At 53.9% G+C, this 12,318-nt stretch overlaps 1 protein-coding gene across 1 annotated transcript in view; it reads left to right on the forward strand.

The window, feature by feature from the left end:
- CD276 (CD276 molecule) overlaps positions 1-8,636 on the forward strand; it is a 30,765-nt gene extending 22,129 nt beyond the window's left edge. Inside the window, exons 7-10 of the mRNA XM_068555175.1 lie at positions 2,541-2,675; positions 3,737-3,778; positions 5,188-5,223; positions 7,233-8,636. Of these exons, the coding sequence (XP_068411276.1) occupies positions 2,541-2,675; positions 3,737-3,778; positions 5,188-5,223; positions 7,233-7,255 (236 nt within the window). The 3' untranslated portion in view covers positions 7,256-8,636. The remainder of the gene's footprint in view (positions 1-2,540; positions 2,676-3,736; positions 3,779-5,187; positions 5,224-7,232) is intronic.
- The last annotated feature ends 3,682 nt before the right edge of the window (positions 8,637-12,318 follow it).

Consider the following 12,318-nt stretch of genomic DNA (forward strand, 5'->3'; position numbering starts at 1 on the left):
ACCCTCAGGTGTGTACTTTGTGGAGGAGTCACTGCCCTGGGCTGTTGGATGTCCCGAGGGGTCTCTTTGACCTTTTAGAGAACAGTATATGGTCTGATGTATCCACAGGAGAGAATCAGAAATATTAGATAGAGCAGGATTGACAGAGAATGTGAAGCTTTCAGAGAAGGGGGGGTGGTCAGAATGGGCTGGAGTTTCAGGAGAAGTCTCTAGGGACAGGTGGGAGTTGAGGGGACCTTGAAGGATTGGTGAACTCTGTGATAATTTGCACACCGAGCTGAATTGGATATTCGCCACACTGTGTAGAAAGGGCTTGTGAATATAAATGTGGTTATACTCGTGTACGTGAAGATGCAGGTCTGAGCCCTACTCTGTCCTTGACTGGTGGGATGAGGGCAAGGCTGACCTGTGCTCCAGGCACCAACAACAGCCTAGGGGTGGACATAGCAAGAGCCCCTCCTCCCGGGTACTTCTGTGGCTCTGCTCCATGCTTTGTTGCAGGAGTCCCACCCTGGGATCCCCAGGGGTTTCTTCAGTGTGCTTCATGGACCGACCCCTCATGTCAGCTGCCATCCTCCTTTCCTGCTCCTGCTCACTGGGGACATTTACCCCACCTAAGAGAAGAATCTTTATTGAAAATTTTAGTAGCTGACATTTAAAGTGCTTTCATTTCACAGGTGAGGAAACTGAAGCCCAGAGAGAAGAGAGAACTTTCCCAAGGCCACAGGCTAGCACAGTGGCTCTGACTCTTTTGGTGATTAGACACCTCTTTGAAAATTGGATACATGATAAATGCAGTCATTTGCATTTAAGTTTTGAGGGTTTGTGGCCCCTCTAAACTCAAACACGGGGGTCTGTGGACCTTGGCTCCGGCAGCCTGCAGTGAGCAGATGAACCAGACCAGAATCCAACTTTTAGCCTCTCAGCCTCATTTTCTCTCCTCCCCACCACCCAGCCTCCTGTGTTTGTGAGAGCAGGTCTGGCCTACTTTGGAGCCCTTGGCCTGTATTTTGCTTCAGGCAGCTTTGAGCCTTGTTAAACACTCTGGGATTCAGACTTTCAGTCCTCCAGCCTGGTCTCTCCCATACCTGCGGGTGCTGTGGGTGGAGGGGACTTTATGGAGCAAACACTGGACATGGAGCCTGGAGATGCAGGTCTGAGCCCCGCTCTGTCCTTGACTGGTGGGATGAGGGCAAGTCTGACCTGTGCTCCAGGCACCAACACCAGCCTGAGGGTGGACATAGCAAGAGCCCCTCCTCCTGGGTGTTTCCGTGGCTCTGCTTGCAGGAGCCCCACCCTGGGATTCCCAGGGGTCCCTTCCATGAGCTTCAGGGACTGACCCTCCAGGCCCCTCGTATCAGCTCCTGTCCTCCTCCCCTGCTCCTGCTCGCCAGGGTGATGGGTCCCTTTGCTGCCAATATCCAGAGCGGCAGCGTTGCCAGCCATGCCCGTTGAAAGTGACGTCGGCGGCAAATCCCTTCATCTGTGTCACGGTCTCCACTGCCCAAGGGTTCATGGCACTGCTGTCTGCCCTGACAGCACCTTCTGCAGGAGCTGCCTTCCCCCTGGCTTTTGTTAGATTTGTTGTCTCCAGGGCCTCTGCTCAGGACCCCGCGTGGGTCCTGGGACTGGGCTGGAGGATGGTGTGCTCAGAACAGCTGCTGGCCCTGACCCAGTCGAGGGTGGCTCAGCTCCTTCCCTCTGCCCTGAGATAGCTAACAGGAGGGCTCTCAGCATTGCACAGAAACATTCCCCTGGCAAGTCTCCTCCTCTTGGGTAAACCCAGAACCTTCACTCTGGCACCCTCAGTGTCCGCCCTCATCTTTACACGGGAATCTGCAAACATCTTCTGTCAAGGGCTGGATAATGTATATTTTAGGTTTTGTGGGCCACATACCGTCTTTGTTGCTGCTGCTGCTGCTTTTCCTTTTTTTGGTAACCCTTTACAAATGTAAAACTATCATTAACTCAAGGGTGTACAAAAACAGGCCACCGGCCAGATTTGGCCCACGGGCTGTAGTTTGCCAACTCCTGATCTATAAGATGGGGGGTATCACCAGGTGGGACTGGGGTAATCAGGGAGGGCCTCCCGAGGAGGAATCGTAAGCTAGATGGAGAGTTAGGGAGCAGCTTTTAGGTAGAGGAAACTGACAGCAATGGTGAGGGGGCTGGAAGGAGCCTCTGCAGAGAAAGGTTAGGACACCAGTTTGGCTGGAGCAGTGGAATTACAGAGAAGAAGATTGAAGCGCTATTCTCATGTCAGTAGGGAGCCATGGAAGGTTCTTGAGCATCATCAACCACAGACTCTTCAGCCCTCCCAGGCTGAGGCATGTCCACGGCAGCCACGGCTGTCAGGGTTTAGAGGGTGTATGGATGGGCAGGGAAGGGGCACGGGAACTTAAGTAAGCTCTCTTCATGGTGTCGGGGCCCAATGAGGGTAGGAGCCCCTGTTCGCACCTTGGAGCCAGAGGGGCTGTCCTCAGGGCCACTGGGGGCCAGGCATGACAGTCTCTCTCCATTCTCCCCACCTCCCCTCCCAGGGCAGCCCATGACATTCCCCCCTGAGGCCCTGTGGGTGACCGTGGGGCTCTCTGTCTGTCTCGTCGCACTGTTGGTGGCCCTGGCCTTCGTGTGCTGGAGGAAGATCAAACAGAGCTGTGAGGAGGAGAATGCAGGTGAGTGAGAGAGGGGGAGGTGCGTGTGTGCGTGCGTGTGTCTCTGGGTATGTTAGTGTGTCTGTGACATCAACACGAGTGTCACTCTCCAGTGACAGAATGAGTGTGGGTGTGCAAATGCAGCTAGACTGTGTGTGTGTATGTGATCTTGAGGCTGAACATGTGTTGTAAACAAGTGTGAGCTTGCCCGTGAGTGTGCAGACATGGCAGGATGAGTGTGGATATGAGTGTGACTGGGAGTGAGTGGTGGATGTGTGACAAGGGGATGGATGTGTCTGTGCAAACAAGCGTGACTGTGAGAGCCTATGTCACATGAGTGTGTCTGTGAGTGAAAGCACATGGAACTCGAGTAGCACAAGCGTGAATGCTTCGTGGGTTTGCGTGTCACCGTGAGAGGGTGTGTCTGCCTCCAAGTGGGCAGAGTCTGAAGCAGCTGCTGTTTGCTTGGGCTGGGGGGTCAGTAGGAGTTGACTTTGGTGATTGGTAGGTGGTGAGTTGACATTGATAGGTAGGTGGTTTGACCTTGATAGGTAAGTTGACTCCAGTGAGTGGTGGGTGAGTGAGTGGACATTGGCGAGTGGGTGCGTTGACCCTGGTGGGTGGTATGTGGGTGAACATGGAAGTAGATGGTGAGGGGTGGGAGATGACTGGGTGTCAGGAAGGAGAGCGTATGTGAACGGAGAGGAGACCGGTCAGTTGGAACAGGTGGGTGGCTGCCTGTGTGGCAGGTGGCTGGGCAGGCTGCGGAAGGATGGGGAGCCATGGACGGGTGGGTATGCACGTTGGAGGTGGTGGTTGACTGGGTTGGTGAGTGAGTGGATGGTGGATGGTGCAGGGGCAAGTAGATGGTCCTTGGCCAGGTGAGCGGTGGGCTCCAGGCTGGGGTCCCTTTCGTCCTGCCACAGCGCTCTGCTCTGTGCTGGTCTCAGGCTCTGACCCTGTGTCCAGCATTTGGACCATAGACCAGGCCTGCTCAGCCCCATTTACCTGCTTTCGCGCTCCCAGGAGCAGAAGTTCAATGATGAAAGTGGGGCTGAGGAAGTTTTGTTTCACTCTTCCAGGCGCTGAGGACCAGGATGGGGATGGAGAAGGATCCAAGACGGGTAAGTCTGAGCTAAGAGCTGGAACAGGGGAGAGGACTCCAGAGTCTGGAGGGGCCACGTTCACTTGAAGGTTTGAATGAAGTGTGTCCCGGGGACTGAGGCCTCCCAACCTAGGTGCGTCTGTCTTTGCTCAGCGTTAGACCTCAGGCAGGTCTCCCGGGTGCTGCTTCGTTTCTCCTGCCTCTGTCTTTACCTGCCTACCAGGCCACTCCACCCTGAGGGACCTGCGCTTTGGAGTCTGGTGGCTTCCTAGGGGTGGAGTGAGGGCTCAGGAGACAGGGAAGCCTGGGTTTTAGTTCCAGCTCCAGCTCATATAAGCTGAGTGGCCTTGAGCAAGTCACTTTGCCTCTCTGGGTCTCAGTTTCCTCCTAACTGCTCCCTTCATAGGTTGTGTGGGTTAAATTAAATGAGATCATGTATCTAAAGGGCCTAGTATCATACCTGGCGCCTATAAGGGCTCCATACTTTGCAGTCCTGTTATTAGGACTGTATTATCAGCCTGACACAGTCCCACTCTGGTTAGAGGCTGTGTGACTTTGGTCAAAGTGCTTTGTTCCTCTGGGCTTCAGTTTCTCATCTGTAAAATGTCATCCTGCCCTGATGGCACCAGAGGGCCATTTTGAAGCTATCTCGAGTGACTTTGCACAGGGCATGGCACAAGCCTGGAGCCCAGCGGGGGCTGGGTGCCAAGGTACTGGTGCCCCACAGTCACTGGAGGCCTCACTGCCGTCTCTTCCCTGGGCTTCTTGGCTGGGGGAGGCAGGTTCCCACTGAGCCATTTGGGATGGTGCCAGTTGACACAGGTTCCCCCCAACACCCGCAGAAGGAAGGGCAGGAAATTGATCCCTGGGGACTGCTGTAAATTATGTCAATTAATTCTCTGCCTTTGGTGTCCCCGGTTGTGGCCAGTGTGGAGACAGCCCTGGGATCAGGCCTCATTTTTCATGTTCAGAGGCAGGTATAATTGGCAGAAAGGAGGGAGTGGGGAGAAGAGGGAGGCTTAGAGAGCACTGGGTCTCAGTTCTGCACAATCCCGGGCCCACGAGGGGACACTTGCAGCCTCCTTTAGTGCCTCACTTCACCCTATTTGTAGAGCCAGCTCAGTGTACTCTCACATCTCCAGCTCATAGGAGGGCCGGGGAGTTGTTCCCATTATAGAGATGCAGAAAACTGAAGCCCGGGGGAGGAGTGACAAGCCACAGAGTGGAGCTGGGACTTGGGATAGCAGCCGAGGGCCCCTTTTCTGGTGCTGTGATGTTGCCCTCACCCTCTCAACTCTCCCTCCTGCCTTCTCCTCCCAGTTCTTCTAGCCTTTATTTCTTGCTTGGCTCCTGTGCCTCTGCCCAACACCCTACCCCACCACTTTTCACGGTGCCCCCCTCACTGTGTACTCCTTCCTTTTTTTGCAGCCCTGCGGCCTCTGAAACACTCTGAAAGCAAAGAAGGTAAAGACACGTGGTGTTTGAGATTGTGTATCTGTGTGTTTGTGCACCTGTGTGTAGGAGGCTGGGGAGGGTTGTTGTTGGTGGGGGTGATTATCACCCTTCACTGCTGCCCTGAGGCTCCCTCCCCAGAAGAGCAGCCTCGATTCCCCCCTGTTGAAATGGCAGAGAAACCAAGGTCCCCGCTGCTCTAACAGGACGCAAATATGATAGAGGCTTAACCAGGACAGGAGTCGAGGTTGTCTTAAGGCCACTGGTGCCCTGGAACCAACTTCCACTTACCTGGTTTCTGTCTTCTTCCACTCAAAGCTTCCAGCCCCAGGTCCAGAGTAGCTGCTCCAGCTCCCACACCCCCTCCAGAAGTAAGGGGGAAAGAGGAGAGGGAGGGGACATTTTCTTCTAGGGCTTGACTAGAAATAGCTCCTGTCACTCCCGGTTATGTCCATTTGTCAGAACCTAGTCACATGACTCCTAACTCAAGTGAGGCTAGGAAATGTGGTTTTCAGCTAGACAGCCACGTTCCTGGTCCATAGTCAGTGGTTAGTACGTGTTAGCAATCATTATTATTTAGATTACTGTAACATCAGCAGTTACATTAGCAAGTGGTTGGTTGGAGGTTAGTTTAGTTTGAGATTCTTCCTTATTAAAAGTAACCGAGAGCCACACCTACGTATGTGTGTTTGTGTATAAATATATGTGTATCTCTGTGTGTGTGTGTCTGTGTGCGTGTGTATTTTGAACAAACTATTCCTTGATGCAGACTTGTCATTAAATATGAGTGGCTTCCAGCTAGAAAATCAAAGGTTTTGGGACCTTAAGTTTTGGCCAGAGGTTATGGAGCCTTAAATAATTTTCAGGTTGCCTTGTTGTCCCTGTTAGGAAATAAACTTTCACCAAGTCCCTGGAGGCTTATCCCTGCATTTAGCTTTTCTCTGGGAAGAAAGGAAGAAAGGACATAGGCCCTGTGCTCAGGAAACTCCCAGAGGTGGGGGGCAGTGGGGCCCTCAGAAACCTGTGCAGAATTCAAGATAAAAGCTGGGTGAGAGGTCTTCAGAAAGGCAGCATCATGCAGAAGAAAGAGCCCCCTAGGGGAGACCTCGCTTTAAGTCTCTGCCCATAACCTCCCAGGGGGTTTCCTCATCTGTGGAATAGAGTGAAATCCTGTCACACCTTCCTTACGAGATGCCAAGGTGCCAAATGCAGAAGTGCTCTGTAAAGCAAGTCCTTCAAAATGCTGTAGAACGTTTCATGGCAGGAGTGGAGGCCTGTGTTGGGGTCTGGAGGGATGGAGATAAATTATCCGCCTCCCCGTTGTCCTGAACCAAATGAGGCATAGAAGGATCGAGCAGATGGAGATGGAAACGTCGGCCTGGGTGTGTGGAGCAGTGGGCCTCCTGATCCTGCGCCCCAGTGTGGCAGCCTGGCCCCCTGGCCTCTGGCCAGGCCGGACAAGCACAGAGGCAGTCCCCAGAAGGGAGAGCTACTTCTCCAGGGACAGACGGAGCCCAAAGGATGGGAGAGGGAGAAGCAGGGTCGCACATGCCCCGGTCTGTCTTCTAAACTCTCCGTTCAGGTCAGGGAGTGGAGTGAGGCCAGGGGTGTGAATCTATGGGGTGAAGAAGATGGATCGAAGGACGGGGAGGGTGTGGGGGCAGGGTTGGGAAGGGAAGAGTGTGCCAGACAGAGGGGAGGGTTGTGTGCAGGGTGGGTGAACCCCTGGGGATTGAGAAAGAGGCTGGCGAGGACTGGGCAGTCTCCCCCAGGCACCCTCGTGGTCTGTCTGATGCCCAGCTGCTGTGTGTGTGTGTGTGTGTGTGTGTGTGTGTGTGTGTCTGAGCCTCGAGGGCAGCGCTTGATGCAGGGGGCTGCTAGTCAGACTGCTGGGCCCTGTCACACATACTCTTCCCCTTGAGTATGTGACCGCATCCCTGGGGTTCTGGCACGCTCCCGACAGTAGAACTCCTGCATTTAATGCTCTCCCCCCTTTTTCTCCTTCCCATCACGAAATGCAGATGATGGACCAGAAATAGCCTGACCACGAGGACCAGGGAGCTGCTGCCCTGCCCTGGGGCTCCCACCTCTGGCTGCACTGGGGCCTCAGTGTGAGCCCTGGGCTGGGGGCTTCTCTGCCCTTAACAGATGGCTTCTACTCTAGCGGGTCTACTCATTCTGCAAAGGACACGATACATAGACCACCCCGCAGCCTTATTTCTCCGATGGACATGATTCCCAAGTCGTCCTGCTGCCTTATTTCTCCAGTGACACGATACATAAATCATCCTGCCGCCTTCTTTCTCCAATGGATATGCTACATGGACCAGCTGGCTGCCTTTTTTCTTCAAAGATGTGATACACAGTCACCCATTATCCCTTCTCAGCCTTTTCTCCCACCTGCCCGTAATTCTGTCTCCTCTGACAGGGCCACTGCAGCCTTAGCATTTCCTCGAGTCTAGAGGCTTCTCCTTCTGCTCTGTCCCTAAAGTTGGCCTTTGCCCTGTCCTACTAAGTGAAGACAGGGCCCCTCCCCCAGGCATGCAGGCATGCAGGTGCACGTGCTGGAACACGTGAGGACCTCCCCTGGCCCCGTCTCTTCCGTGGCGCCCTGGGCTGTGCCCCGTGAGCCCCACCTTCTGCCCGCCCTCCCCACGGGAAGCACGTGCTGGTCACACTGGGTCTCTGGGCAGCTGCGTGGGCCCCCTTGGGGTCAGCTTCTGTCCCTCTGCTTTTCCTGACTTTCCTTTCGTGTATCCACTCAAGTAATGTTCACTGAGCATCTATGGGGTGTCAGCACTGTGTTAGGTGCTGGGGACCCTGCGTGAGAAGACAAGCCCCTCCCTAAGGAGCTTGCCCTTCAGCTGGGAAACCCGTGAGGAAAGAGTGGTTGTGAGGGGGCTCCTGCCTCACTCCCTACTGTACTCCTGTTCTGTACCACATTTCCCTGGATACCTCACTCCCATCCCGTCCCTAATCCTTACCCAGAACAGAGGGTGGGGGCAGAAACCTGGAGAGAGGGACAAAGCCTCTCACCACGACTGGAGAATCGGATGGTTTCCAAAGTGTCTTTCCAGGCATGAGCAGGGGGGCAGGCAGCCAAGGCCTGACAGACCCCGGGAAGCTGAGAGCCGCAGCATAGGGGAAGCCTGGGGCCTCTCCTCACTGGTTGGAGCCTGGGGGCAGGGACAGCCCCCTCTCCCACCATGGTGCTATTCTGGGGCTGGGCAGCCACTTCCTGGCTTGTCTCTGGCCGGTCCCCAGCCTCCAGTGGAGTAAACTTCTGATGATCTGATGTCCTCCTGTTGACATCCCTCCCTTCACCAGGAATGAAAGATGTGGGGATTTCTAATTTAAATGTGGGACTCTGAGTAATTTTGTTAACTGGGGGTGTATTTGGGGAAAAATAAATGCCTTTGTAGAAAGCGTTTTCTCTGCAAAATGTGTGGCAGTAGGGCGGGCAGCAGGACTTGGCAGGAAGGATTCCCTCCTGGACGTTTGAAGCCAGAGTAGGGATACCTGGATCTCCTTACTGCCACTGTCCTTAAGTCACTGGGTCTCCATGACCCCCTCTCTAGCCTCAGTTTCCCCCTTGGTAAAGTGATGTTGGCTGTCCAGAAAGCCAGGCCCTTTGGTCACTTTTTGGGGTTCCACCCTGAAATAGCTTTATCTCAGAAGACTAATAGCTTTGCCTCAGAAGACTCAGACCCCAGGCTTGTTTAAGGGCTAATGCCCCCATTTCATGGATGGGGAAGCTGAGACCCAATAAGAAGCTGACACAGGAAAGGAGCTCTGTGTGCTGTTCTTGGCTGACCCAGTGGAATGGGCACCAGGCCCGAGTCAGAGGTCCAGGTCCAGGACCTAGTTCTACCCTGTGATCCTGAGCTGGGCATTTAGCTTCTCTGGGCCTTAGTTTCCTTATATGAAAAATGGGCCTGAGGTTTTCACCACCTTCCAGCGCCAAAGACTGGGAAGAGGGGTTGAATGTGGCAGGCAAACAGTTTCCAGAGAACCGGGTTCAGGGACGTGGGAGCCTGCAGTGCACAGTGCTCATTTGCCCCTGGGTGCCAGGGTCTCAGAACTGGCCAGCCAGTCAGTCCCCGAGCTCCGCAGGCCCTGGGGCAGCTGGAGGAGACTGGGCTGGGGGTCAGGACACTTGACTTTTTTTTTCCCAGCTCTGCTACTAACTCGTGACCAAGTCCTTCATCCCTCTAAACCTTCATTTCCTTATCTATTAAGAAGGGGTGATGAGTCCTCTTCTGAAAAGTATGTGGCATTCTTTACAAACTGGGGTGCTTCTTCTAAAGTCGATGACCCTGGGAATGAGACCGGTCACCTTGCTAGAAGTCCCAACCCCGGTCCTCTGGGTGGGTTTTAGAATCAAAAGCCTTGTGCTGAGGCTCTGCCTTTGCCCCTTATCTCCCCCTGTGCCCTTGAGCGTGTTCTCACCTCACCAGGCATCAACCCCACCTGTAATGTGGGGACAATAGTAGTTCTTTTTTCATAGGATCGTTGCGAGGGTTGGACAAAGCAGGAAGAAGGCACTACAAACTGTAAAGTGCTGGGTACGCGTGACGGCTTATCTTCCCCCCCCCCCCGCCCCCTGCAATCGGGCTGCACACTTTTGCGCCCTCCGTGATTTTGTAGATGGAGCACAGTGACCCAGAGTAAGCTGTCTGAACCTCAGTTTGCCCGTCAGTAAAACAGGCACGGTAACCAGTGCTTTTTCTCTCTGACAGGGCTGGGATATGGCTCAGACATGATGCTGTATCAAATGCTCACGGGAGGGACCCGGCAGGTGTGGGACTTCCCTGGGGGCTGAAGGGTGAGGAAGGTGGCCGCTAAGTCCCCTGGTGACTGGTGCCCCAGAGAGCAGTACTTTTAGCTGCCTTCCTGGGCAAAACTCCAACTCCTGCGTTTTAATGGAGAAATAATTCTCACAGTGTGACAAGCTGTAGCCTGCAGGTGTCACATCCATATTAAAGAGGGGACAGAGCAAGGGTTCATTTTCCTGGCGTGAGGCGTGACCAGAACTCACCTCCAGGACCATATGTAACCAAGGCTGTGAAGACCAATTAGTGACCCTGACTACTCAGGAGGAGGGGACTGGGTGTGTGTGGGGGGATGCCCTACCTTTCTCTACCTGCTTGCTTCCTCTTCAGAGCGCTCTGCTTCCGCTCACAGGCAGGGACGGCACCTTCCACGGGGCCCGTTCGGGGAGAGGCACCTGACCTTGCTCATCCCGGGAGGCGGTTGCTAAGTGGGATGCTGGTACATGTGGGCCAATGAGCAGAGACCCTGGCAGATTCTGAGCTGGGCAATGGCCAAAGATCTTGATGCAAAGCCCAAGTCTTAAACTGAGACATGAAGCCAAAGTTTGCTCCGAGGAGTCCAAAACCCAGGCGTCCAAGTGCAGGGCACTCACAGAGGAGCAGGAGCGGAGCTACCGTGAAGTGAGCAGCCGGAACGTAGAGAGTGTGGGGGGGCAGAGGCTTCAAACACCACAAACGCAAACAATACAGAAATGTAGAGAGTGGTTGTCTTCAGCTCCAGTCCCCCCACTCAGAGGGAAGCACTGCTAAGGGTTCGATATCCTTCCAGACTTTTCCCCAGGCTTACACATTTATAAAAATGAAATCGTACATACAGTTCTGCAACCTTTTTTCTGTCTTCTTTACCATTTTCTCAAGTCAGTTCTCTTTCTTTACTTTTTATGTGGAGGTGTATCACACATCTAGTGTGTAAAAGATGTTAGTCCTCGGGGTATGGCTCCGTGAATTTTTATAGAAGTATTTACCCATGTAAACATCACCCAGATCAAGATATAGAACATTTTCAGAATCCAGAAAGTTCCCTCCTGCCCCTGCCCAGTCAATGGCCCCACCCAGAGGTACTACTCTGGTTGCCCTCACCATGGATTTGTTTTGCTTGTTCCTGAACTTCATGTAAGTGGAGTCCTACTGTATATACTATTTTGTGTCTAGCTCCTAGCAAGAGACTTCCCTCATTCTTTTAAAATGGCTACATAGTATCTCATGGCACTGCTGTTCTACTATATGTTTTGCCAGTTTCTATAGTCTGGAAACAAATAATGCAGCCTCGTGCTCCAGTTTCTACAGTATGGAGCCCCAGAAGTGGGATCATGGGGTCATAGGCCTGTGGATTTTAAATGTTGGTAGAGCTGCCAATTGTTTGGGCTGCTTTTTTTTTTTTTAATAAATTTATTTATTTATTTATTTATGGCTGCGCTGGGTCTTCGTTGCTGTGCGTGGGCTTTTCTCTAGTTGCAGCGAGCGGGAGCTACTCTTCGTTGCGGTGCGTGGGCTTCTCATTGCAGTGGCTTCTCTTGTTGCGGAGCACGGGCTCTAGGCGCGCAGGCTCAGTAGTTGTGGCGCGCGAGCTTAGTTGCTCTGCGGCATGTGGGATCTTCCCGGACCAGGGCTCAAACCTGTGTCCCCTGCACTGGCAGGCGGATTCTTAACCACTGTGCCACCAGGGAAGCCCCTGGGTTGCCTTTGTAGCCAGTCCCTGTGGCAGCAAGAACTTACAAATGAAGAACACTTAGGGCCACTAGCAAAATGGATTCTAGACAGGGCAAAAATGGTGCTGGGAACTGCCGCCCCAGCCAGGCTCTCAGGGACTCGGCCGCGGAGCCCGACTCAGCAGCAGACGGGGCCTGTGGGCCTCTCTTTCTCCCCCACCCGTCCTGCACCACCTTCCCCTTCATCACCTACCTTGTGGTGGCCCCGCCTCCGTTCCCCAGGAGCTAGCGGTCTTCGTGGTTCTGGGACCCCAGTCTTGGAGGTGAGTGCGTCCGCCTCTTGCTGGGTGGGGTGGGAGCAGCCATCTGTGTGCTGGGCCTTGGGCTGAGCCCTGCATCCTGTACCCACCACACCTGACCACAGGAATGGGGCCACGTTCATCAGCATCTCACTGGATGCAGGTGCCTCAGGGCAAGTTAAATTCCCTGCACTTGTGTCTGAGGGTGTTCATGACCTGGCCATTTGGCTCCACCAGGTCCAGGTAATTATGGTGACACTATTTCACCACTAATGAGGTGGTGCTCGTTAGGAAGCACTGGGTCTCATGGGGCGTGCACATCCCAGC

This window comes from Eschrichtius robustus, chromosome 1 (genome assembly GCF_028021215.1).
Source record: "Eschrichtius robustus isolate mEscRob2 chromosome 1, mEscRob2.pri, whole genome shotgun sequence".
Classification (NCBI taxonomy): domain Eukaryota; kingdom Metazoa; phylum Chordata; class Mammalia; order Artiodactyla; family Eschrichtiidae; genus Eschrichtius; species Eschrichtius robustus.